At 51.2% G+C, this 24,834-nt stretch overlaps 10 protein-coding genes across 10 annotated transcripts; 2 read left to right on the top strand and 8 right to left on the bottom strand.

Annotated features, from left to right (window-relative positions):
* Positions 1 to 758: 758 nt before the first annotated feature.
* Positions 759 to 3,860, bottom strand: VTN00DRAFT_8055 (uncharacterized protein; the record flags this gene model as incomplete). Its single annotated transcript, XM_069434867.1, has 1 exon — positions 759 to 3,860. The coding sequence occupies one exon, from the start codon at positions 3,858 to 3,860 to the stop codon at positions 759 to 761; it is 3,102 nt and encodes a 1,033-aa protein (XP_069286321.1).
* A 677-nt stretch (positions 3,861 to 4,537) lies between these two features.
* On the bottom strand, positions 4,538 to 4,837 carry VTN00DRAFT_8054 (uncharacterized protein; the record flags this gene model as incomplete). The annotated part of the gene is made up of 2 exons (XM_069434866.1): positions 4,538 to 4,669; positions 4,736 to 4,837. The coding sequence occupies 2 exons, from the start codon at positions 4,835 to 4,837 to the stop codon at positions 4,538 to 4,540; spliced, it is 234 nt and encodes a 77-aa protein (XP_069286320.1).
* Positions 4,838 to 5,133: 296 nt separating this feature from the next.
* Positions 5,134 to 5,445, bottom strand: VTN00DRAFT_8053 (uncharacterized protein; the record flags this gene model as incomplete). Its single annotated transcript, XM_069434865.1, has 2 exons — positions 5,134 to 5,344; positions 5,408 to 5,445. 2 exons carry the CDS (start codon positions 5,443 to 5,445, stop codon positions 5,134 to 5,136), a joined length of 249 nt encoding a protein of 82 aa, XP_069286319.1.
* Positions 5,446 to 6,466: 1,021 nt separating this feature from the next.
* Positions 6,467 to 7,065, bottom strand: VTN00DRAFT_8052 (uncharacterized protein; the record flags this gene model as incomplete). The annotated part of the gene is made up of 2 exons (XM_069434864.1): positions 6,467 to 6,641; positions 6,776 to 7,065. 2 exons carry the CDS (start codon positions 7,063 to 7,065, stop codon positions 6,467 to 6,469), a joined length of 465 nt encoding a protein of 154 aa, XP_069286318.1.
* Positions 7,066 to 8,358: 1,293 nt separating this feature from the next.
* On the bottom strand, positions 8,359 to 10,662 carry VTN00DRAFT_8051 (uncharacterized protein; the record flags this gene model as incomplete). The annotated part of the gene is made up of 2 exons (XM_069434863.1): positions 8,359 to 10,548; positions 10,618 to 10,662. 2 exons carry the CDS (start codon positions 10,660 to 10,662, stop codon positions 8,359 to 8,361), a joined length of 2,235 nt encoding a protein of 744 aa, XP_069286317.1.
* A 442-nt stretch (positions 10,663 to 11,104) lies between these two features.
* On the top strand, positions 11,105 to 12,473 carry VTN00DRAFT_8050 (uncharacterized protein; the record flags this gene model as incomplete). Its single annotated transcript, XM_069434862.1, has 5 exons — positions 11,105 to 11,134; positions 11,200 to 11,206; positions 11,283 to 11,529; positions 11,586 to 11,670; positions 11,736 to 12,473. 5 exons carry the CDS (start codon positions 11,105 to 11,107, stop codon positions 12,471 to 12,473), a joined length of 1,107 nt encoding a protein of 368 aa, XP_069286316.1.
* A 623-nt stretch (positions 12,474 to 13,096) lies between these two features.
* Positions 13,097 to 14,552, top strand: VTN00DRAFT_8049 (uncharacterized protein; the record flags this gene model as incomplete). The annotated part of the gene is made up of 3 exons (XM_069434860.1): positions 13,097 to 13,593; positions 13,717 to 14,048; positions 14,110 to 14,552. The coding sequence occupies 3 exons, from the start codon at positions 13,097 to 13,099 to the stop codon at positions 14,550 to 14,552; spliced, it is 1,272 nt and encodes a 423-aa protein (XP_069286315.1).
* A 439-nt stretch (positions 14,553 to 14,991) lies between these two features.
* On the bottom strand, positions 14,992 to 18,568 carry VTN00DRAFT_8048 (uncharacterized protein; the record flags this gene model as incomplete). Its single annotated transcript, XM_069434859.1, has 6 exons — positions 14,992 to 15,808; positions 15,869 to 17,300; positions 17,431 to 17,581; positions 17,643 to 18,110; positions 18,195 to 18,266; positions 18,350 to 18,568. 6 exons carry the CDS (start codon positions 18,566 to 18,568, stop codon positions 14,992 to 14,994), a joined length of 3,159 nt encoding a protein of 1,052 aa, XP_069286314.1.
* A 1,428-nt stretch (positions 18,569 to 19,996) lies between these two features.
* Positions 19,997 to 22,644, bottom strand: VTN00DRAFT_8047 (uncharacterized protein; the record flags this gene model as incomplete). Its single annotated transcript, XM_069434858.1, has 4 exons — positions 19,997 to 21,299; positions 21,479 to 21,538; positions 21,617 to 22,518; positions 22,633 to 22,644. 4 exons carry the CDS (start codon positions 22,642 to 22,644, stop codon positions 19,997 to 19,999), a joined length of 2,277 nt encoding a protein of 758 aa, XP_069286313.1.
* A 596-nt stretch (positions 22,645 to 23,240) lies between these two features.
* VTN00DRAFT_8046 (uncharacterized protein) lies at positions 23,241 to 24,634 on the bottom strand (the record flags this gene model as incomplete). Its single annotated transcript, XM_069434857.1, has 4 exons — positions 23,241 to 23,682; positions 23,738 to 24,193; positions 24,303 to 24,487; positions 24,554 to 24,634. 4 exons carry the CDS (start codon positions 24,632 to 24,634, stop codon positions 23,241 to 23,243), a joined length of 1,164 nt encoding a protein of 387 aa, XP_069286312.1.
* Positions 24,635 to 24,834: the final 200 nt, after the last annotated feature.

The following is a 24,834-nucleotide window of genomic DNA, read 5'->3' as shown; positions in this document are numbered from 1 at the left end:
CGAGATTGCTCGATGTATATGTATATGTATATAACACCTCTATGCAAAGAACCGCGTATCGAAGAAGGCGGGGACATAGATTGATAGAGGGATAGATAATATTTCCAAATTCCCTTCCTCTAGGAGGACAATGGTAATGGTAATAGTAACGCCAGAACTGTGTTGTACACGTACAATAGAAATTGAATGGGATGGTTCCAAGATTTTGGATTAAAAGAAAGACCTCTATGTATTTATCTATTCATCCCATCGTTTCAGTGGTGAGTACATGCATCTCTCTATCTCATCTAAAGGAGTGGTGAAGATATAGGGCTGGTATTTTGCATGGTGACAATTCTAACACATGAAATGGGAAGAAGTGAGGGCTTCTCTCCAGCGTAGACTGACTGGTATTCCTTTTGCATTGCATCGAGATCCATGGGACCTCTGTCGTTTCGTGTAGATGGACATACCAAAAAAACCAAATCTATGATAGAAATACATGGAAAAAGAAGAAATGATCGATGGTCTATAGTGTAATGTACATGTACATGAGGATATCCGTTACAATGAACATGAGATGGTTGTCTTTTTTTCGGTGAGGGTGGCTCAAGGAGGATAAATATTGAGGGTGATGGAGGATCTGAGGATGTCATAGCGTAAGGTAAGGTGGGAGGAAAAGTCTGGTTGGGAGGGGGTATGTGTGTGCATATAGATATACCAAGGATATTCCGATCGTCGTGATCATTTCCTGCTCCTGCTCGAGTTCTCTTATTTATTTATTTATTACCCTGCGAAGACCGCTTCTTCATCCGACTCAAATGACCCTGGACCTCCCGATCAATCTCCTTCTCGTAGAGACGGAGTTTCTTGAATTTCGCGACGCAGAAGTCCAGGACATCCTCTGGGCTGTACCCTGGGGTAGCAGCAGTAGAAGACGGCGACGACGGCTGTTCAGATGAATCGTCATTAGATGATAGGGTGATCTCCGCAGCCTTGGGAGGGACGGATGATTTCTGGGACTCCTGAAGTCTGTACTCCTTGACCGCCTGCTGGGCGATGATGCGGACCGTGTTCAGGTTCGGGATGACGGCCTTTCTGTGGGCCTGGTCGAGCCACTTGGGATCGAATACCGGGTCGCCCTTGTTGTAGTCGCGTTCGTCGGTGGTGTAGAGACGAGGCACACCGCCCTCGTGGAGACGTCCAGCCCCAGCTGGCGTTTCACTTTCAAGGCACCAGCGCTGCCAGAGCTTCTTACCGGCCGCGCTGCCCTGGACGGCGACGACGGCTGCGAGGAGATTGTGGAAGGCGGCCGAGGGGATGTAAGGTAGGGTGTCTCGGTCGGAGGTTGGTTTGTATTTGAGCTCCGCCTTACCACAGACCTCCTCGAGAGGGCCAGGGATGGACTCGAAGACTTGATACAGTCTGTACACTGCTCTTTCATAAAATTCCGTTCTCATGGCCTGATTGCGTGGAGGATTGAATTCCCCATTCAACAGTCTCAGCAGGATATCCTTGGCTTTGGACAGAGAATCTTCCTCATCAGGGGTTGAAGGGCTCTTCTTTTGCTTGGCTGCTCGATCCAGCTTCAAAACTGCCGCTGCCAGTGCCGTGGCGTTGCTGTCGCCCCATGATTTGGACCTATGGTCTCGGAGATATTCAAACATGGCGACTACTCGGTCCCACTCGCCCATGGTGATCCTGAAGTTGAGCAAAGCCTTCAGAGTGTTACGGGACACGGGCTGAGACAGGGACTCAACAACCTTGTTGCAGAGAACGGTGTTTCTGGTAGCTGTTGCGAATCGGATGATTGAAGGCGCCAAAGCCTGATCTCCATAAGCATCAAGAGGGATGACGGGTCCATCAACATCGGTGGAAAAGAGTAACCACTCTCCAAAACGGAACGCCCCGGATGTAGTGGCTAAATCAAGAAGGTTTGCCAATGTCACATTCGACAGCTGTGGGATAGACGACCCGTAGATGTTATTAATCAAGGAAGTGCGACGTTTTTCGTCGGGAGCGGACAAATCCTCATTGTCGAGGTCCCGAGCCTCTTCCAAAAACCGGTAGATGTGCTGCAACTTGCTTGAATCGACGAGTTCCTGCAACCAGGCAAATATATTGAGAGCACCTCCAGTGTGGCGATTAGCTGCATATGATTTGAGATTATATTCAAGCAGACCCATCAAAGCTGAAGAATCATCATACATCTGCGGCCTTGTTAACCGATCAAGATCTTCTTCAAGGGTCGACGTGTGATCATCCCAAGGAGGCACAATGTGAGACTGGGCTCTCAGGAGCCGCTCGAGAGCCTGTGGGTCGGCTTCAGGATCGATGCCACCAGACTCGATCATGCGCACGACAAACCAGTTGGACATTCTACTGACAGATCGCAGATTTTTGGTGGCAGGGGCAACGAAAGAATTGAGAAAGAGAAGATACTGAAGAACAGCCCCCGGTGACAACCCGCGGAACCCCAATCCGCGGTAAACAGGATTCACAACGCCATCCATTAATGATGTTATAGCTTCGACGCTGATTGTTCGCTTCCCAAGTCCGTGGAAGATACCAGTTGCGCTTTTGGACGTTCTACTCACTGGAGGATCCCCCGGACGGCGCCAGAAATCTTCCACGTCAATATTGGTATCCCTTACCGTCTCCGGATGTTCAAGAAGAGGCTTCCAGCTCTTCACGCTCCAAGCCAAATCGCCCTCCCGCGCTTTCATGCGCTGCAGTATCCACACGCCTTCCTTCACGAACCCGTCTTCGACACAGCACCACAGAACGAATTCGAGCCAGACTTCGGGTCCCAATTCACGGATTGGCATCTTGAAAGGACGGAATGGAGACTTGTCACCGGCGGCAGCTGCTTTCGCGGAGACTTCGGCCTCATGCGCCAGCCACACAGTATCCGACAGAACATTCATGATGTGCGTTGAGAGTAAGAACATCCCAGGCGGCCTAAATGGGGCCTCCAAGTCCTGCGGACGGAGATATTTGTAGACTGAATCCGGGATGGAATCCGAATGGTGAAGACGAGCAAGGATCTGGTACACGTACGACATGGGTAGCCTGGACTCGTTGGGAGACAAATCTGCAGCTTCCAGAATAATATGTCCCAGACTCTGCCAGACCTCACGCATGATCATCTGCGACAGCCAAAGTGCGAACGGCCGGTCCGTGATAGCATCCAGGTCCATTTTCGAGGCAGAAGAACTTTGCCCATCCGATTTGAGTCGAATGTCTGCGCGCCTATCCCAATGATAATTGCGACTCGTAAGATCATCCAGGGAAGACTGAGTTCCCCATTCGATATTCGACGGAAGCTGGACTTTGGACACCTCTTTGAGCGCCTCCGTCGAGTCGAGGAGCTTGTTGACGAGCGCATGCACTGCGGACCATCTGCGGAGCTGAAACCCAAGATGTGCTAGAAGGTCGAGGTTCTCCAAGTTTCTTGCTTGAAATAATAGCGTAGCTATGGCCCGACTCTGCTCGTGGGCATTCTTCTCGGAGCCCGAACTATCCTCCGTCTTGGTATCGTCTCCCGCACCACTTTCCCGCAACGACGGAGGCAGGTACTGCTCGAGGAGAGCGATCCAGGAATTAGGATCTTTTCGCTGCGAACCACGGAGCGGAGAAGGTGGTATCTCAGCGAGAACACTCTCTCGTATCCATGAAGACTCCAGCACGTCCCGGGACTCCTCCGCCCGCCGCGGGCACCCGAACGAGAATGGCCGAGTCCATTGTCCCTCTCCCAGACGATTCCTCCCACCACCCGGTGTATTCGTGAAAGACGAAAGACGCGAAAGGTCAGAATAACGGGGGAGATAAAGCCTGCGGCCCAGATATGTCGGACGGCCTGGGCGCAGGCAAACTCTCATGACACGGACAAGCTAACGGAGGGGCCGCGAAATAGGAAAGTCGAAATGTCGATGTGCTGGAAACGGACGTCTTTGGCGCATATCCGGTCTTTCATATATCCAATGTCCTCATCCTTCCAGTTGACACAGCACCCGATTGCCAACTGCCGGAATGGTCGTCTTTGACTGCACTTTGAGATTTCCATCTCCGGCGTGCGGCGTGTCGGAGAAAAAGAGCTGGCATATGACTGCTTAGTCATCATACAAGCCCTTCCTGTTGACCAATGATAGCGTAGGCGTTGCTACGCAGTATACTACTCATACACTGTGCAGGTTATATATTCTTTCAACGCTGATTCAAAGACAACAGCTACGAAATATTGTTCCGCTGTGACAATGATTCAGAAGTAATGAACTTGGACAGGTAATTCATCTCATCTAGTCTGGGTTTGTATAGATTCATTTATGTACATGAATTGAAAACCCTCTACATAGAGGGGATGTAATTAAAATATGGATGCACAAACACTGAGTTCCCAATATGAGAGCCTAGCCGCCAGCCTACCATATATATGGTGACGGGATGGTTGGCATTGGCGGTTGGGAAGGGGAATGGTCCCGGCGGGCGGTCTGTGTCCCATTGTGTCGCGGCGTCTAGGAAAGCGGGCTCAAGTGGACAGTGGTTCCCATCACATAGTCTAGTACTGCTCCAAAGGCTTGATCTGGCGGACATGCACACGGTTGAAGCCGAAGCTACCCTCCTGCGGAGTGCCCTTCGGGAAGACTGGAGGAGCAGCTGGTGGAGTTATAGGAGACAGCTGAGGGGACGGCTGAGATACGATGCAAGTCAGCTAAGGTACAACATAAACAACCAAATAGCTTCAAGTCGAACTCACCAGGCCGCTAGTGTGCGCGGTGACGGTGCCATTGGCAACAAGGACACCAAACGCCGGGGCGAAGCAAAGGGCCAGAGACCCGAGAACAGCGGTGGACTTCATCGTGAGATTCGTGACAATAGTCGTATCCGTAAAAGGGCTGAATCTACCCGCGATTCAAGAGGAAGAAAGGTGTGGTTCGTGCAGAAGCAGAAATGGGGCCTGGATAGAAAAATTACTAGAAGTAGTGAGCAAGCAGGAGAAGAAGAAGAAATAGCTCTCCCTTAGAAGCACAAAGCATCCTTTCACGGCCTAATTCTAGGCTCCATGCTCGGGGACTTAGGTAACGCCACAACTATCCACTTCTTCTTTGATCGACGACCAAACATTTCAAAGCAAAAAGAGACGGTCACTCGGCCCTACTCCGTACGTAGGGCATTTTGGCCGCTTGGCGTGAGACGGTGAAAGAAAGCAACACATTCGCCAACCCGTCTTAGGATATAGATCAGCGTCTGGCTGACGTTGCCGCCGAATGGTAAAACAGAATGACGGAGATAGACTGCGAAATACCGTTCGAGAAACATGGGCCAGGCGCAAAGCCGGTGTAACGGCGGCGACGCAGCTGGAGCTCTATCAATTTTTAGCAACATCTAGAAGATAAACCGTGTTAGGTAAAGTGGAGTCACAACAAACATCGCACGAATCAAACCCGCACGCCAACAATTCGTCATTACGGCCGTTGTTGAGTGTGGATCTCGCTTTTTTCACTGTGCCTTGCGTTCCCCGGTGATCCGGCCCAGCCTGCATCAGAGAGCAGTTCGTTGCAGCCTGGACGGTATCCAAGAGGTGGGAGAGGCTGTGAACAGTGAGCTGAATTGGAGGGTTGGGGTTCCACGTTAAACAACAGGCTTCGATCTGGAGATTGCCGATCACGATTGGGCAAAGTCATATCAATTGACATGTAACCTTGCTCCGGTGTGCTTATCCATCGGATGCCTGCATATCTGGAAATTGATCAACTGGAAAAGTCGCAAGGAAGAACCGTTCGGCCCCCATGCGACTCGTGAGAGGATCTGCGAGGTTCCTTGCCGGGCTCGGGCGTCAGCATCTTTTCGCCCCTTTACTCTTGCGCAGAAGTTGAAAGAACAGCTCGTATGTACGAAGTGTTGGTGACGCCAGAAAGGCCATGGAAGATCGTGGCATTTTCGGCTTATTATAAAATCGCTGCTTTACAACACACTTTTAAACATTCTCTTCCTAGGTTATCGCCAAGTTAACCCTTAGTTACCATAAACGTTAAAGTATATGCAAATACTATGCCGGCGCTTCCATCATGAATATCATCTAAGTAGATAAGCATCTTGCATAGAAATTCTTGTCATGCCCGCCTACCTTTCAAATTTTTAATACTCTAGGCATTTTTTCCCTTGCTGACATAGCTGTTGTCAAATCTTAAGATGCACAAAGAACCCCAGGCCGGCGGTCAGGGTGGTTCGGCTTGAAAGGTTTATATAGCAATGACTATTGAGATACAGACTTCTTTGCTAGTCTGACCTTCTGTCGACCCACTTCTATCAATGAATTCTAGGAATTATGAATGCTTCAGGGGAACGGCATTGTACCAGCGCTCAATGCGATCGAAATGTGTTCCTGTTCAGAGGTACATCCCAGAAGCCGTCCGCCGTTCAATGTTCAATCGCGTTAGTCCATCCAGTTACAAGACCGCGGCATAAGCCGATGTACGTATTCCCATCATGGCTGTCGATGGAGTCCTCCTTCTACAGAGACACCATCCGCAATGTGGCCATCATGTTGCAAGTGCACACAAGATACATAGACGCTTTCAAGATATGCGTCTGGTGTGTCCGAAAATTCAGATGATACAGCTTTTGGAAAGTTTCTTGCCACACTGCTGCTCGCTCGCAATCTGATGCCAGCATACCACGTATAGCATGAATGTCAGCCAGTATGTTCCCGCCGTGCGCAAGAGCATTGCGCCAGTCATGTTCATCTCTCGGAGTAGTCATCTTTGGCTTAGATTTGCCGTCTGGGACGACGTACCGCATCTGGATAGCATTACTGCGACTGTGGTAGAGCAACTCAGTGTCATGACGCAACGCCTCGATCTCCTTGTCTTGCCTTTCAACCCGCTCACGTAGTCTGTTGATGGTTGCGGAAAGTTCGAGGTTCTCAGCAGATTGATTCTGGAATAGGAGTTCGACCGCTGCTGGACGCTGTTCCAGGTCGTCGAAGCGATCCATTGCTTTCACACCTGCCGAATTTCGAAGTCGCTTTACGTCGTGGTTGAATTGAAGGGGCTGATCTGATCCAGCGAAAAGGGTGTTGGTCATGATGACTTTCTCCGTATGTGTAATATTGTCTGTTTGACGTGTCCGTCCCAGAACGTCAATCAGTCGTCCACGTCAGTCTGCGCGTCGGAGACGGCTAGGCATCAGCCGTCAACATACCATGGAGACTAGGTGATGTACGACTGCTTCCCTGGCTCCCTCGACGCTTTAAACTGGCAGCCATCCTCGCTGCGATGAGGTAGTTGACTGACGATGACAAGAGATTGGGCTGGAGTTAAAAACGCTACACTGAAAATATGTGGTAGTGATGAACATACGAGGGGGAAGAAAGCAGATGAGGGCGGGGCTTGGGGACCTATTATAAGTCTTGCTGAATATCTACCTAACACAGGGAAGAAGGCGGCTCTTGTCATCATGGGAACTTGCAATCTATAAAGCGGACTCTCGCCTTCTACGTTGTAGATAGCCGCTTGACACCATTGGCCCTTCCAAATGTGCTGTGTGTAGAAATTGACGGGATGATTCTTGCATCAAAGTACGGTCCTTATATGTAACCTGCTTCCAGCTTTCTCCCTAAATGCAAATTGCTCCATCTTCAAGCTCTTCTGCTGGCATCAGGCTGCGGAGAATATCAGTTTCCAAGGCGCCCGAGGCCCCCCGAGCCATCTGCGCATTATGGTTCCGGCGGGAAAAGAGAGCAAAGGAGACCAAGTGACGACCTCGAAGTTGGCCCGATTTCACACACGGCTCGAGAATGTACGGTGACGGTCCGGAACATGCTGTTGGTTACCTGAAACTTGAAAGAAAATCCTGCTCAATCCTCGCATGTGCCGCGATGACTGGCCAGCTATATCTCTCTTTGTGCCAAGACATGCAGCAATTTCTAACCAAGCGACATGCACTGCCATCGTGATGGTAACCTACACGAACGACAGCGAAGAGGAAACGCCTTGAATTCTTGCGTCTTATCTTAAGGGGTAATGAGCGCTGTGTTGACTAGACCCCTGTTCCTTGTTGCAGGTCTCGGAGACATTGATTGCTCGGGGACAGCAACAATCCCTGCAATATGGCAAGCCCAAGAAGCAAGAATGATAAGCACACATAATGCAGAGTGATTACATAGGCACTTGGCTTTGCATGTGTAAACCCAAGGTAACATAACCCTGAAAGGAACTGTGACAGTACCTGCAATGCGACAATCAAAATGAACATTAAAAGCAAAAAGTATATCTGTACAATTATGTATACCAAGTGACCAAAGCATACAGAACCCAGGTCGTTAATCGTAAAGCCAAATCAGACAAAATTGAACACCGTCATCACGTAATATACTCCTTAGTTCTCCTCATCCATGGGGGTATCCTCTGCAAGTTGAGCCTCGGCGTCGCCGCCAAGTTCCTGTTCAACCTCATCGACAACAAAATTCTCATAGTCCTCCAGACTCTTCTGAATGTGTACCTTAAAACGGATGACGTCGTTCAGCATGTTCTCCACGCCCGTGTGGAGCTCTTCTCGCAGCGCATTAGCCCGAAGCGTCAGCTGCTCGTACTCGATATTTGTGTTCATCTCACGCTGCTCCATCAGCTGGACACTCTCTGTCAGTGTCGCACGCATCTTCGCGAGCTCCTTCTCCATCTTCTCGATCTGTGCATCTGACGCGAGTTTCTGAGTTGTCGTGATCTCTTTCAACTTTTCAAACTCCTCTTCTGCTGCACGTCTCCGGTGCTCGAGAGCCTCGACCTCACTCCTCTTCTCGTCCATGGCTTCCTTGATATTGTCCAGGAGATTACGGCGTTCCAAATCGTCGTCAATAGCGCGCTTTCTCCGTTCATTGATCTCCTTTCTTAATGCGTTTAGGTTGCTACGAACAAATCCTCTGAGGTCGAGATTGAGCAGATGGGCAGGGTGATAACCGGTAAATGCATCTGCCAAAAGTCGGTCTCCCTCTGGTGAGCCCCTGGTCTGTGACCCTCCCAGCTGGGATGACGAGAAGTTGCTTTCATTGACATTGAGGTGGAGTTCGTAGTCTTGGCCTTTAGCGTTGACCGCGGATGCCGGAATTATGCTTGTCTGATAGCCAAGTGTGTTGTACGCCTTGACCATCTGTTCCAGATCTTCCAGTTTCCTGCTCGCCTCTGCCTCCTTTTCCATGACTCTGGCATGCGCTTCTTCCAGGCGGCCAAGTGTGTCCTCAAGACTCTTCTGTAGCCTCTCTCGTTCGGTGTTCATGCGGTCAATATCTTGTATTGTAATCCCTTGCCTATCGACGCTGGCCTGGAGACCTGATCTTTCCTCCTCAGCAGCTTGCAGATCTGCGTCGGTTTTCTTGATCTCTTCATCCAGAAACTTGATACGATTTTCGTATTTATCGATCTTGCCCTGGACATTGTTATTGTAGTCCTCGAATTTCCTTTTGTCGTCCTCCAAAATCCGGAAGTGCTTGTCCAGCTTAGCAATATCCGGCGCATTCTTCTCCAGCTCTTCGATCTGATCTCGTAATGCCCTATTCTCTGCTTCCAAAACTTGCATCTCCTGGACGTACTTCTCGTTGCCTCTCTCAAACTCCTGCGCCATGGCTTTGATATGAGGAACGAGTCGCTTTTCTGCTACTTCATCATCCTCGTCTTCACCGCCCTGCAACCAATCGTGATAAGCTCCAGTCAGGAAGCGAAAGATAATGCGGTCTCCAGACACATCTACTCCGGCTTCGGCGCAAGCGTCATCATAGTCACCCATATAAAACCTATCCAACATCTGGGCGAGCTGCATCATCCAATGAAGCATGCCAAGGAAAGTGGGCCAATTCTGACCTCCAACGGCCGCCAACTGTGACTTTGTAATGCTCTTTTCAAACGGGTAGCGCAACTGTTTCAAAATCGGCGGAACTTCTGCCTCGATACTTTTCTGGAATTTGTGATTCGGATCAATTCGGTGATAAAGCCACTGAAAGATGTAGTTAAAATCCTTCTGCGTGGGTGACCGGAGCGTATTTTGGCCCAACGAATGCTTCATCTCGAGCTCAAAGTTGTTATGCGTTAGGTATTCCAAAAGTTCTTGTCCAATGCGGGCCTGGTATGCTCGATCTCTGAGGGGACGAGGATCCTTAGGTATGCCGGCAGGCGCAGGAGTCTGAGCGAAAAAGGATTGGTGGCCCATGGCGCCACCCATCGACGGTCGGGAGAAAACACTGCTCCTTCTTTGCAGATTCTGGGCTGCTGCATTCGAGGGAAGTGAACCTGGAGCATAACTTAAGCGGCCGGCGCTGGCGCCCTGGAACATGTTACTCGACACGGAGCGTCTGACTGACGACAGTCCTGCATCTGCACCAAAGCTGCCGCCGGACGAAGAACGCTGGAAGTTGGGCTGCTGAGGGCGACCCATGGAACTAAGCATCGACGACCGATGGTGCTGGGAGGTGTACGGCGCATTTTGGAAGGCGCCGATGGAGCTGGTACGCTTGAGAGCGGACGACGGTTGGGGAATTGCAGAGTAGTTCTGGACGCTCCCGAGAGTCTGCGCCGATGACTGCGTCAGCAGGTGTTAACATACAGTTCTGTCTACCACATCAACGTGACCAGGGGATCGGTCTCGTACTTCTCGGGGGCGCCGAATGCTGAACAAGCCCGTGTCCTGCGACATGGTGCACGCCAGCCCGCAGTGGGTGGCCGTGGAGAGCTAGACGACTGTCGAATGAGGTCGCGATAAGATATATCTTCACTGCACGCGTCGAGGGCAGATGCTCATGGAGGGGAAGCGGGGGATCGATGCGACAACAACAGCGCTTGAAGCCTTTGACGCTGTAAACAAACGGCCCGTCCCTGTGACCGGACAGGAAGGCGGTCTCGGGACGGAGAAATGCGGCACCGTCGGGCCCGTCGGGGATCACGGGATCTGGGGAAGCTCCGCAGCCCGAGGTCCAGCGCCTCGTGCCCCGATCAGTCCGACGTCTGTCCTTCGTCGGCTGTCTTCTGCATCCTTCTCCTGCTCCTCGTCGACCAGAGGCTGTTCGCCTCTTGCTGAGCATCTTACCTGTATGCGCTGAGGGAATTAGACGGCTGTGGAAGCCGGTGGGCCTAGCATCATGGCGCGGGAGGAGCTCGTCTCCTCAGCTGTACGTCTAAACATCCTCGGATTCACGTTCTTGGAGACTGAGCTAACGGTCATCTCTGCTGCCAGGTTACCTGTACGTTCAACAGAACCCCAGTTACTCCCATTCTGGCTCCGCGACCTGTTATCGACAAAGTCTAACATGTCAACAGTTCTTCAAGACCCCTCTGTGGCCTCGTCGCCTCTCGAGAAGCGGATCGCATTCCTCCAGTCTAAGAACCTGACACAAGAGGAGATTGACCTTGCGCTCTCGAGAGTAGGCGAAGACTCCTCATCCTCCACCACATCTACTAGGCAGGGATATACTCCACAGCAGCAACCTGTCTACCGACCACCACCACCACCTGCCCAAGGATATGGCTATCCTCCATATGGTCAATGGCAGTCTCCGCCCCCAGAGTAAGCAAATGCACGGACCCCAGACTCCGGCTCTCACTGACCATTTAAACCACTAGGATCCCCAAAAGGGATTGGCGGGACTGGTTCATCATGGCCACAGTGATGGGCGGCGTGGGGTATGGATTGTACTTTGTCGCCAAGGTTTGTATCTGCACGATCTGCGTCTATTCTTACCATATCCGAGTGCACTGACCGTTTTCGGATAGCGATATATTGCCCCTCTCATTGCCCCTCCCACTCCCCCGCAGCTTCAGCAGGACAAGGAGAACATTGACGAACAGTTCTCTCGCGCATTTGCCCTTATCGACCAGCTCTCTTCCGACACAGCAACACTGAAGTCGGCGGAAGAAGCGCGAACGGAACGTCTGGATGCAGCTCTTCGGGAGGTCGAGAATGTTGTCTCAGAGTTAAAGTCGTCAACTCGTCGAAGAGACGATGAAACCCGTCGGATCAGCGATGAAGTCAGGGCCCTGAAGGACAGCATTCCAAAGGCTCTTGAAGGAGCCAGGGAAGGCAATGAGAACCGGTTGAAGGAGCTCGGCACTGAGCTGAGGAGTCTGAAGGTCCTCATGGGCAACAGGCTCGGTGGTGCTGGCGGAGCTGCTTCACCAGTGACTGGCAGAACCGTAGGAGGATCGACAATCCCCGTCACCTCTCGACCATCCGAGGAGTCGGTATCTTCCCCAGTCACCAACGGTATTACTCCTGGTTCCCAAAACGGATCTTCGACCTCGTCTCCGGCTATGGGAGCGCAGTCTGGAACGAGCCAAACTCCCAGAGAAGAGGTCAGCAGCACTCTGTCACGGCTCGGGAGGCCTGCTTCTATTCCGGCCTGGCAGATGGCCGCTGCAAACAAGACTGCTTCACAACCGGCTTCCAGCTCTTCTGCTGGTGTGAACGCTGGCAGCTCAGAGAATGAGCAGCAGAGCGCATCGACAAGCTAAACGAGTCCACCTAGTTTTATTTTTTACTTTCTTTTTTTTTACAGTCGGGCACTGAACTGTAGATCCCTCTTATCTGCATTAAAGGGGACAAAATGGCGGTTTGACTTTGATGATTGTTGTACGAGTCGGCCACACTTTTCTTTTCATGTATTTACCACAATTGATATATTTCTTTCCATCTTCTGATATACGATCAATACAGCAACGCAGGCGGTTTCTCATGTCTTTTCAAAAAAAAAAATTATGTACTTCGTTCAGCATTCATAAATACCTAGTTTCTTTACCCCGAAACAAGCCGTGACATAACGGTGTATTCTATCAGTAGCGGTGCGGTAAGGTGTTTAAAAAAGGAGTTCTCTGTACTCCGTCACGTGGAATCTGTATATTTACTGAAATGGTAATTCATGAGGCTGGGCGGAGATCATCGCGGATTGATTGGTGGACTAGTTGTCTAGTATCTAAGAGGCAGTGGTGCGGGCAGAGGAGCTATGCACCCAATGCGGTAATGTAACAAACACCCGCCGCGCCGCATTGATCTTATCCATCCCAGTTTTGATTACAATTGCAACTAGACCTTTTTTTCCATCCGATCAAAGAAACCAGGGCCAAACCCAGGGACGAAAATGTCCCACCACAACGACCGCTCCCGAAGCTCCAGGGAGCTCTCATCGCGCCCTTATAGATCCCGCACCCGGTCGATCTCCCCGCCGCGCCATCACCGCCGTCATCGCGATGACTACGACAACTACAACGACTACTACCACCACCACCGCCGCCATCATCGACACCACAGAGACAGCCGTTCCCGTTCCCGTTCCCGCTCGTGCTCACGGTCCCGCTCACCAGAGAGTAAACGGCGAAGACACCACCACCATCATCACCACCGTCACAGACATGACCGGGACAGACATGATGAGCGACGACCACGCTCTGAAACCCCCGCCGCCGTCTCAGCAGCACCACCGGTACTTCCATTCAACGCGCCCCAGCTCTCAAAGCACGACCTAGCGCACTACGAGCCCATGTTCGCCATGTACCTCGATATCCAGAAGGGGTTGACCCTGGAGGATCTGAGCGAGGAGGAAGTGAAAGGGAGGTGGAAGAGTTTTGTGAAGAGATGGTAGGGGACCTCTCCCTCGTCTTTTTACACTTTACTTCACTTCACTTGACAACTCCATGGTATACCCCGATCGGGTCTGAAACTGGATTGGAAGGATGGAAAAATATTAGGCTGACATATCAGGAACCGTGGAGAACTCGCCGAAGGCTGGTACGATCCGAACACACTGGAGAAAGCACGCCGTAGCGTCGCAGAAGAAAAAGAAGAAGAATCTCGCCCGACGAGTCGGAGACGTTCGTCACCGGACTACGAGCGAGGTGGCCGAGGTCGTAGCGAAAGCTACCAGGAACCAGAAAGACGCAATCATGCAGAGGGCCGGGAAGCTCAGGTGGAGGAGGATGATGAGGAAGACTACGGTCCCCAGCTTCCTGCCTCAGCAGCAGCAGTAGGAGACCGGCCAGGTCAGAGAGCCGGGCCAACGGTTCCGAGTGTACAGGATCTACAACTCCGACGAGGTGAGTACTCCTTCCGACTTTCATTACATTATAGATGGCTGACTGGTATATCTATCCACAGAACTCGAAAAAGAAGACCTCATTTCCGCCCGTGAAGAGCAACGACGCCAACACCGTGCTGAGATCCGCTCCCACCGCACCGCAATGAAAGAACTCGAAGAAGAGATCGCGCCCCGCGCCGAACCGGGAACGCACGAGCGCCGCCTTGAGAAGCGCCGGGAGGCCGCGGCTGCCAACCGGGAGTTCGTCCAGGCCAAGCGGGGAGGCTCACCGGTAGAGGCGGTGCCGGACGAGGACCTGATGGGTGGCGGTGACAACGATCTGGAGGCGTTGAAGAAGCAGCGGGAGAAGGAGCAGCGGAAGAAGAATGAGCGGGAGATCAGAAGGGAAGAGATGCTGAGAGCGCGGGCGGCGGAGCGGGAGGAGAGGTTGCGAAAGTATCGGCAGAAGGAAGAGGAGACAATGGGGTGGCTGAAGGCTCTGGCGAAGCAGAGATTCGGATGAGCAGTGAGCCTATTGGTTTATGTATGTATTTCTACCTCTTCTATTTACGATTCCGATCTGTCCCGTGGAGTCACAGCTACATATCTACTGTGCATGCCCAGTAGGCAACTGTACAAAAAGATGAAATCCCGTTCGCAAGTCAAGATCTTGGCTGAGACCTGGTCGAGAGACCAACAGGGAGACTGGTGTAAAGCACAGGAGAACTACATACACCGGAGGTGAAGTGATTAAAGGATGGAGCCCTATGCTTTTGGACATCACCCAAGTTCCTCGCCTGCCGTTTTCTAATTTCGATCCGTACAAACTGACTGTTCAAGCCCTATTAGCCGCTATTCATCTCTTCCGTCGATAATATGGGTACATATGTAAGTATTATTGGTGGGTACTTTTACGAGAGTATCAGTCTCAAGAATCGACCACCCCGCTCCTTGCATTTGGGTCATCCAAGGTCTGGAGGCCCACTTTTCGACAGCTTTCTGCGAGCGTTACGCTTCTTCTTGTACTTTTTGCTTTTTGGACGTGCTGCAGTTGTCGTTTGTGAATCGTGGGCACCATTGGCTTGGTCTAACGCGGAGTCGAAGTCTGCAGGGCCGTTTCCATTGGAGACAAGCTGACAAGTTGAAATAATCTCCTTTGCATCGGTTCTAAAGGCCGAAGACTGCTTGACCGTATCTCCATGCTCCAATGTCAGAATGTGTTTGCCTGGAAAATTCTCCTTTGTGGCTTCACAATGCTTGACTCTGGTACCCAAGGAATCGCTGTTGTTTGCGGCCGTTTGCGGTTTACCGGAATTCGACAGTCGAAGGCGCTGCGGAATAAACTCTGGAGCGTCAGGTTTCCAAACTCTTTTCTTCGGGCAATCTTTATCGATGTTCTGAGTCTTGGATTCTAGATTTCCAATGACTGAGAGGTTGCCGTTCACACAATCATCCCTGCAGAAGCCCGATTTAGTATGTGTAACCTGAGCTTTGATCTGACCGTTGGCTGTAGACATCGTTTTAGACCGATTCGATTGAGGGTGCGGATGCTCTTCTGTGTCGTCGCCGGTATCAATCAACAAAGTACTATACTGCATTCCAGAGCTCAACTCTGGGGTCTTAGAAGAACTCTGTGGCTCCAAACTGGCTTGACGTGACCACAGACGGTAGTAGTGACCTTTGATTTTCAAGAGTGCTTCGTGAGGTCCTTGCTCTATGATGCTACCATCTTTGATAACAAGTATCTTGTCCGCATTGACTACGGTGGAAAGACGATGCCTGTAAAGTGCCGTCAGCTCGAAGTGTTCCAGAAAGGATAAGAAACTGATGAGGATATACGCAATGATGAACGTTGTGCGGCCAGCAGTGAGCTTTTTTAAACTTTGTTGGATCTGTGATTCTGTTTCACTATCCACGCTGCTGGTCGCTTCGTCCAAGAGCACGATCCTTGGGTTTTTGACAATAGCCCGAGCGATGGCAACCCTCTGAAGCTCTCCCCCGGACAACTTGACGCCACGCTCGCCAACAAGGGTCTGATACCCGTCTGCGAATGTCAAGAATTTATCATGAAGCGCGACGGCTTTACATGCCTCATATATCTCTTCATCTGTAGCTGAAGGGTTGGCATATCTGATGTTACCTGTAATGGTGTCGTGAAATAATGCAGGATCCTGGGGAACAACACCAATGTTCGCACGAAGGCTTTCAAGCGTAACATCACGTATGTTCTGCCCGTCAATCGAAATTGAACCCCTAGAAGGATCATAAAAGCGCGAGATAAGTTTCAGTATGGTCGATTTGCCACCTCCTGTTTCTCCGACAAGTGCTACCGTCTGACCTGCTTGTACCCGAAAGCCGAGATCCTTTAATATTTTCCTTCTGCCATCATATGAGAACTCAACAGATTTGAATTCGACTTCTCCCCGGTCTAGGATTAATGGTTTTGCACCGTCCCGGTCAACGACCGTCGGTTTCTGTTTCAGCAGTGCAATCAGCTCTTCAGCGCTGACCATATCAAGGGCGATATCACAAAATCCACTAGCAAAGAACTGAAGAGGGCCAGATAATTGAGCCCAATAGCTTAACAGCATCACAAAGCTACCGACAGGTTTGTCGCCTTGAATAACCTGATATGCCGCCAGAATACACGCTCCCATTAGCCCAGCAATCAGCAAGAAAGACTGCGCCACTGATTCGAAATGCGACCATAGCTTGAAGATAAGGGAGGACTTCATGTGATCTTTCACTGCAGAGGAGTATCGAGACTTTTCGTGAGGTACACGGTTAAAGTATGAAACAGTCTGCCAATTACCGGTAGACTCGCATAGGATGTTATGCTCCTTCTCCATGTCAGAAATCCATTGTCTCCGTTTCTCCTTTTGTTTCGTGAGGATTTTGCCAGACAACCACAAAAAGACAATCACAACGGCTGCAATTATCAACGCCATGTAGACGTCAAATAGATAGTATAACACACTGACAGCCAAGACAAGATCAACTAACATGGGGCCGATTTGGAAGAGTACGGAGCGTATGATATATCGAACAGATGAGCCGCGGCTGACCGATTGCCATAGACTACCAGAGTGTTTGTTATCATGAAAGTCGCTCGACAGGGTCATGATTTTGTCGAACGCGGCCGTGCTGATCTTATGGTACGAGTAATTCTCCAACGGCAACCACAGATACCTTCGGATGGCCGAAATGCCACCGCTGGAGTCAAGAAGTCGAAGAATGATAAAAACCAGAATTTCCTTCCATGGAAGCTTTCCTGCTCAGATGTTAGGGTCCGTGGGGAATAGAAGAAAGGCATGGGTATGCGAGTCGCAGGTGCACAAGACCACTTCAAGATACAAAGTATTCCGCGAACTAAAAGATGTCCATACAGGTATCTTACGTACCATGTCCTTTGCTGAGAATATCAGTTATTAGACCGAGCTGTAGGGGAACAAGCACATTGAGTATACGATCCAGCAATAGGCAGACGCCAACACCGACGTAAAGTAGTTGTAGATGAGGCTTCCCCTTGGGCCAGAAAAAAGGAATGAGAAACTGAGTGGATTAGCCAAAGATGCTTTACATGTCCACACTCTCAGCATAGTGACAGACTTACCATGAAAGTCTCAAGACTACTAGACCACCTCTCTTTTGATTCGTCACCTTCAGACTCGGTGTTCTGATTGGTATGGTCGTCATTGACCGATGTGGTCCGGCCGTTGGCCATTGTCGCGTAGCCATGATCCCCCGAGGTTCGTTGGATATGCGCTGGATTTTCGATATTATTACCCAGTAAGGGAGTGTTCTCTTCGTCAGTCTGAGCGCATCTGGCTCTTATAATCCGGGTTCCGGCGAGTATGCAGAGAATCAGGAGCACAGATAAACGCAATGTACGTAGCCCAGCAAGGAAAATGCTCGGTTGTCCGGTCCGTTTCTCAACAGAAAGCCACAAAGCAAGCAACGCAGCCTCTGAAACCAGATATATGACCCAACATCCGCTAAAGGGGAACCAAGCGGGACCCTTGGAATCACCGAAACCCACAAGTAGCGTGCACCAGACCAAGCAAGAGCCCAAGGCAAAGACCTGTCAAAATGAAGTTAGCTGTCTGGGGATACGGAAAGAGTCCTTCAATGCCCAGATCAGGGGACAAGAAAGCAGCCTGCTCACAATATTGTCCTGGAGAACTGACGCCTGGCAGCCAGAAAAGGACTTGAATATCAGAGACGCAGAATCGACTCCCTAGACAGAAGATTAGAATTCGCCAACCATTCAAGCAAATGAGACATATTCAACTCAATGTAGCAAGCAAAGGTAGCTCTCACATATGTGACAAGAACAGCGAACATCAGCCACAGAGCAGCCGCTCGGAACCCGCCCTGTTGCCTTCTCTGTCCTCGGCCATCTGCACGCGCAGCGTTGAAGATCCAGGAAATGAAGTAGTAAGCAGTAGCAACCACTGGGAGAAACGAATAGAGCATCCGAATAGCAAACAGAGCCTGCCCATCTGGGGTCAGAGGATTGGCACCGGCTATGTCAGACATGATGCTGAACGAGATTATCATCCTGCAAGGCCAGCAGCCTGCTTTGCCTTCTAGCACCTTTGCCTCTGTAATAAGCAAGAATGTTCACAAAGCTTAGAGCTGCTCAACGAGTGGCAACAGGAGAAACGAAACGGAACTTGGAGACGGAAGGAGATGATGTCCTAGTCTTGAACAAATCATGAAGCCATAAGAGACAGGAACGAACGACTGGAGGAGTTCTGTGTGTCTTTTTCTCTCTCCCAGGCTGAGAAGCGGAGGAAGGCGCCATACCTTTTGGATTACACCCAAGATGGACAGGAGCTACCCACCTAGGTCCGCTCCTGTGCGCTGGACAGGGAGCAGGCGCAGCAAAAGCAACACTAGTCCCTGAACCCCCTCACAATAACCTCTACCATCCCCGTATACTGAGCGAAAAAATAAACTGAGATAGTAAGATCGTCCCTATAACATCCAATGCCAGCCTCTTGACTTACAGGAATACTACACAGGTCACTCTACCAGAAATGCATACATGTTCACAGCTGTTTGCACATGATATATCAGATCCCAGAGCTCTGGAGAAAGGTGTTGCAAAATACCTTCTAGAAAGAACTTGTGCCCATCATGAAGAGGACATGGTTCAGGGCGTGCAGCAGCACTGACTGCGCCGATAGTTCCAATTCTTCACTTCCATGAGCCCTGATCTGCAGATAGATGCAGAAAGAGGAAGGTGGACGCAGTACCATTACTATCATTGAGCACCATATACGCTAGGCAGGTAAGTCACATTTGCAGGCTGCACATATGAATCCCGAGTTCCCGACCGTTGGGAAGTCGGGGAAAGTGATAATTCGAAAGCTGACAGAACATCCCTGTCTAGCGGAGTCCAAACCAAAATGTGGGGAGACAGTGTCTCGGAAGTTTTCGAAGACTATTCTCTCGAATGCTAATGCGGAGAGAAACTTTTGTATGGCCGCACTGGTCATTGGTGAGTCGAACATCTATGAAGCTGGGCAAAAGTAAAGCATGATGTCTTGGAATAAACAATTGGATACGTTTTCCTCGGAGAATTAAACCAACACCGCACGGGAAGCACGAAGTTGTGCCACACAAGGATCGTCCGTGCCTATCGGATTTAGCGGCGGTTGGAATGGCCAACGAATCGTCTAAACTTCGGCTATATATCTCTGGGGACAAGGGTATAGGACCGCGCAAATGGCCTTACCAAAATGTAGGTACCCTGCGTTGCAGCGTACCTGGATATAGGGTAGGGAGGGCTCCGTACTCTGTGCACAGTAGAAGTTCGTGTTGAGGGATCGATCCAATTTCAGCCTCATCACCCGTGTTAACATATGTACTGTACAGGTATGCACCATCTTAACTGGAAAGAGCTATAAGAGCCTCATATACCTCCCTGCACACCATATAATGCATGAAGTTGATTAGGAATCACCTTTGCGCATTCCTGCCTAGGTCTAGACTCGCCACGAGCCTCAACCCCCGACTATCTTCGGCCGGCCCCGCATCTACCCCAAAGAACGGCTTGATAGCCGCGTCCACAACTGCCTCGAAGAGGCGGCCCACAACGACATCCTTGAGCTCCTTCCCGGTCTGGCTAAAGTCAGGGAACGCATTCAATTCGAGCAGCCACGCCGTACCAGCCTCGTCGACCAGGAAGTCCACACCGAACAGCTCGAACGCGTTGGGGAGCGTCTGAAAGTGAACCAACATGCCCCGGGCGGCCGCCTCAAACACTTCCCCGGTGACTGCGCATATCTGGTCGAAAACGCTGTCCTTCCAGTTCGCGGCGAGTCCCGTGACTGAGTCGTCTAGGTCCCAGAAGCGCCGGACGCTCCCCTCGTTGGCGCTACCTCCTTCTTGGAGACAGGTGTTAGTCAGATGTCTGGTGAGATCTCTCACCTCATCATCCTCCTCGCAGGGCGCCTGGTAGGGCTTTCTGGCAAACAGAGCCAGCATCTCCCTAAAGACGTAGACCTTTAACGAACCCGCCGCAAGGACATAGGTACGGATGTGGAACTTCCGGTTGGACGCGGATGGGATAAGGAGAGGAGGGTCGATGTAAGGTTGAGCGATAAAGTGGCGCAGCTGGGAAGTTACGACGCCCTGTTCGTTTTTACCGTTGGTGGCGGCGGGCTTGGGCCCATCACCATCTTCCTCGGCATCATCTTCCACGTCGGAGTCGTCTACTTCCCATTCCTCAAAGATCTCCTGCAGCTGAGCCTCACTGTTGAAGAGGCGAATCCCCTGGCCGCGATCGCTCATCCCGGGCTTTAAGATCCACCACTCCTTATCTTGCTCAGCCTTGCCCTCGTTTCTCTCCAAGCTTTCACGCAGCTCGTACGCCTCGATAAGAGCCTCATCGAGAAATTCGGCATAGTCCAGCTCAAAGTCGACCGCGGGTTTCACATGTTTCCGTAGGATGCTGTCCGGGTGTTTGGATATCCAATTAACTACCGTGTTGGACAGGTAATGTTTGCGGATCAGAGCCTTGCGGATGACAAAAGAGTTCGCGAGAGACGTCGAAGGGTGCGAAAGGACATGGTCGAAATCCAGTTGTTCGTATTCCCGGTATTGCAAGACGCGAGCTGAAGGATCTGGAAGCTCCGACAGAGACGATATCGGCCGACAGTCGACTCCTTTAAGCCGGGTTTGCAATGCTTGCTCCACTAACGGTTGCACATATGGGTCCTCAATGTCGATCAGATAGTAGAACATAGGTTCACGGCTTGATCTGGACAAAAAGGAAGCTATCAGAATGACCTTGGTCATAAAATAAAAAGATGCAGAAGCAAGCGGGGTGGATAATAAAGCGTGTTTCCAAGTCTAAATATAGATCTACGACGGGGAGAATGTATAGATGGTCTATAGAGCAGAATTCTATCAAGCCCGCCCGCCAAGGTTTCCACTCACAGCTTGATATCCCCTTCGATTCCGGGTATATGCATGAAATTCGCTTTAAGTGGCGTAACACTGTCAAGGCAATGTCAGCACATATAGTTATCAGGCAAGCAAACGCCAGGAAATGAAATAGCGTAGGCTGGCACTTACCTAGTCATTCCCTCCTTAACTGCCCAGCCGTCGTTACCAGGCCCACTCTCCTCCACGCTCCGATATACATCCCCAAAGTTGGGCGCCCACTTGAAGTGTTTGTGCTGGAGTCGGTTCTTCTTCGCACAGTTTCCAGCCGTCCCATTCTCCGTCGCACCCGCAGCTTCACCCTGCTGCCGCAGTTTCTGCTCCTGGAGCGCGGGATCTTCCCCGGCCACTTCAGGGTCGACGGCCTCGAAGCAGCTGCCCGACGACCACCGGTTATCGAGCATGGAAGTGTATAAGATCTTGTTCCCACTGACCCCAGGCTCAAGCGGCACATTGATCGTGTACAGGTCTACGCCATCGCCCCAGTTCCTGCAGAGATGCTCGATGAGCCGGACCGAATGACGAGACGCCTCAGCAATGACCACGGGGTCGTGGTGCCGTGTGCTGAAGGCATATGACAACGCGATAGCCCGCTTTCCGCAGACCGCGGCCTCCATGGCAGCTCCGATGGTCCCGCTGGACAGTGAAAAGAGCGCGGTCGTGTTGCGTCCATAATTCGGGCCCGAGACCACCACGTCTATGGGGCCGCGGTCCTGGAAGTAGTGGAAGAGACCAATCTGGACACAGCTTGCTGGGGTCGAGTCGATGAGGATCCATTCATCGCCATCTTCATCGTCTTCAGCATTGCTGCCCCGTGGCAGGGGGTGTATGGTACCGTCGTCTTGGTGAAGCGTGCCGGGGCGGAAGTAGGTCGGCTTGATGGACGCCCCGACGAGGTGCGCCTTACCGATCCATGACCGCTGCTGGTGAGGCAGAACTACCGAGACGGTATGCCCGGCGGATTGGAGGGTGTGGACGAGCGAGTGGACATAGGGCGACGACTGGTTCGACGGGGGGCCGTCGTCGTTAACTACCTGCAACGCGGGGCAGTCAGTTAACGCCTTGGGAGACAGTGGGAAATCACCCCTCAGACAGAGATCAACCGCTCGAGAAGTGCCCGAGGCATGAAGGATAAAGCGACAACTTACCAGGATATGCATTGCAGCTCGATTCTCGGGAATAAAAGTGAGGCGCGCAACCTGCGAAGTCGAACAGAAGTCCCTCCGCTTTTGCGTTGAGCGGAACCAGAGTTGCTGCTCGGAGGTCTGCTCCACCTTTATATGGATACAAACCGTCTCGACGATTATGAACGCTGAAAACAGACCGCGCACAGTCTTTAAGGTAGACAATACATCCTGGCGGCTTTCTGTATTTATTTACCTTGCTACGTGGTTTAAACTAATCCAGTCGCCATTTTCCGTCATCGCCCACCTGAGCTCTACCCCGCCGGCTTGCAATGTCTAGTCCCAAAAGCACCATGCAGGAGAAAACGTGGCGGCATCACGAACATAGGCTAGAAAAAAAGACCATGTCTGCTAATTGGTAAAAGGAACAGGTCAAGTGGAAGAAAGAAAGGTGCATATGTAAACCCGAGACGCCCAATAATTGTTCCTTCTCCATAATTATAGTTGTACAGCACTTATTACATACTACCTTGTAAATGGATCATGTCATCGGTTATCCTGCGCCATGAAAAGCAGAACCTTTGTCCCATCGCTCCAGAAATGAATCAAACAAAGAACCTAAGCTCCGATACTCAGTCCACCGAGAAACCATCATCGTCGCCACCAAGGACACGGCTTCTTCGACGCTGAACGCCCCAAGAACTTCCGCTCCTCTGGCTTGTTCCAGCTCCAGGACGGTGACGAGCACCTGTCGTCCTACTTTGCCGTCCACCATCACCTTCATCGTCAGCTTCACCGAGAATAGAGGCAAGCCTGGTCGACTCCCCGACTTCTTCTTTCTTTATTTCCTCCCCTCCAGCAGAAACCCCATCGCTTGACTCTTCATCCGACTCGGTCTTGATTTGCTTATCTCCCTGGTCCTCTTTCTCAATGTCCCGCTCAGATTCAGTCTTGCCAGATCTGAAAACGGAGGACAGGAACAACCAGGAGATGGTTGTCCAGATCATAGACACTCCCCAGAACATTGAGCTGAAGACCAGGAACGACAGGATTCTCCAGTTATACATAACCCAACTAGCCAACTGTCAGTAACGAGAACAGAATTAAGGTCTGAAGGGCCAGAGCGTACCGCATTCCTGTAAACCTTGCCGCAAACCTCACCTTGGCACTGTATACCTGCATCCGCTCCTCACTCTGGATCTCGAATCGCAGACTTCGCGGCAAGTTTCGCCATCCTTTCGCGAATTCAATTCCTTCCATCATCGTCACGTCCAATGTCTCCGCCTCCCGTTGCCACCCGGTCACGTATAGCGGCATGCGGGTGATCCTATTCGCAGTGTCCACGAGGGGGGAAGCGTATGTGAGGATCGCAGGGCGGCGGGAATGAGATATCAAAGCCGTGGAAGCATTGGCACTGGTAGCCGCGGAGCTCGTAGGTTGGGAGAACAGAGCGAGGTCGAGCATGAAATTGCCCGCAGCAAGGTTGGACGGAGTACGCGGTAGTTGGAGCGTTACGCTCACGTCGTATGGCTGGAGAGACGCCAGCTCCGACTCAAGCAGAGCTGTTCCCCAAGGGTATCCATTACTGTCGCACAGAATATAAGAATTATATCTCCAGGCCTTCTTTCCCTGAGTGTACGTGTAGGGTGACAAAGGGTCGGGTGCGCGTGCGAGTTCTAGCACCGGTTACGTACCCGAATTGCAGATGCACGACTCTCTCAAACCCAATCTGAGGGACGAAGTTGATGTAGAATATCCAATATGCGATAGTGGATATGCAAAGCAGCACTATAGACGTGCTTGCGAACAGCGCAGTCCCGATATATGCCTTCTGTGCCTGCTTCGAGACCACGACGCGAAGGGGGGCCGCCAGGAGGTTCTGTACCGTCAGCAGTTAGAGGGATCATTGAACAGGTCAGGATAGACAAAAGACAGGAAGAATCACCGCCACTATGGAGATTGGAGAGGCATCAGATTCAGATTCGTCATCCATTGTGCCTTTCTTCTTCCTCATCCGCGCGTTCATCTTGCTTAAAGCAACTGACAGAAATCGGTGTAGTCGCGCGGAAGCGTCCAAAGCTAAACGACGCCAGCATCGACGTCACATACGGACCCAGCCTGGACACAACCAAAGCAGGCCCCGGGGAGACCACACACCTACAGAAAGCGGCTACGCAACGTGTTCAGAAATTAACAATAAAATTGTCCTATATTGACTAAGAACAG

This window comes from Thermoascus crustaceus (genome assembly GCF_041956765.1).
Source record: "Thermoascus crustaceus strain CBS 181.67 unplaced genomic scaffold VTN00scaffold_5, whole genome shotgun sequence".
Classification (NCBI taxonomy): Eukaryota; Fungi; Ascomycota; class Eurotiomycetes; order Eurotiales; family Thermoascaceae; genus Thermoascus; species Thermoascus crustaceus.
This window is presented reverse-complemented; position numbering and strand designations above follow the sequence as displayed.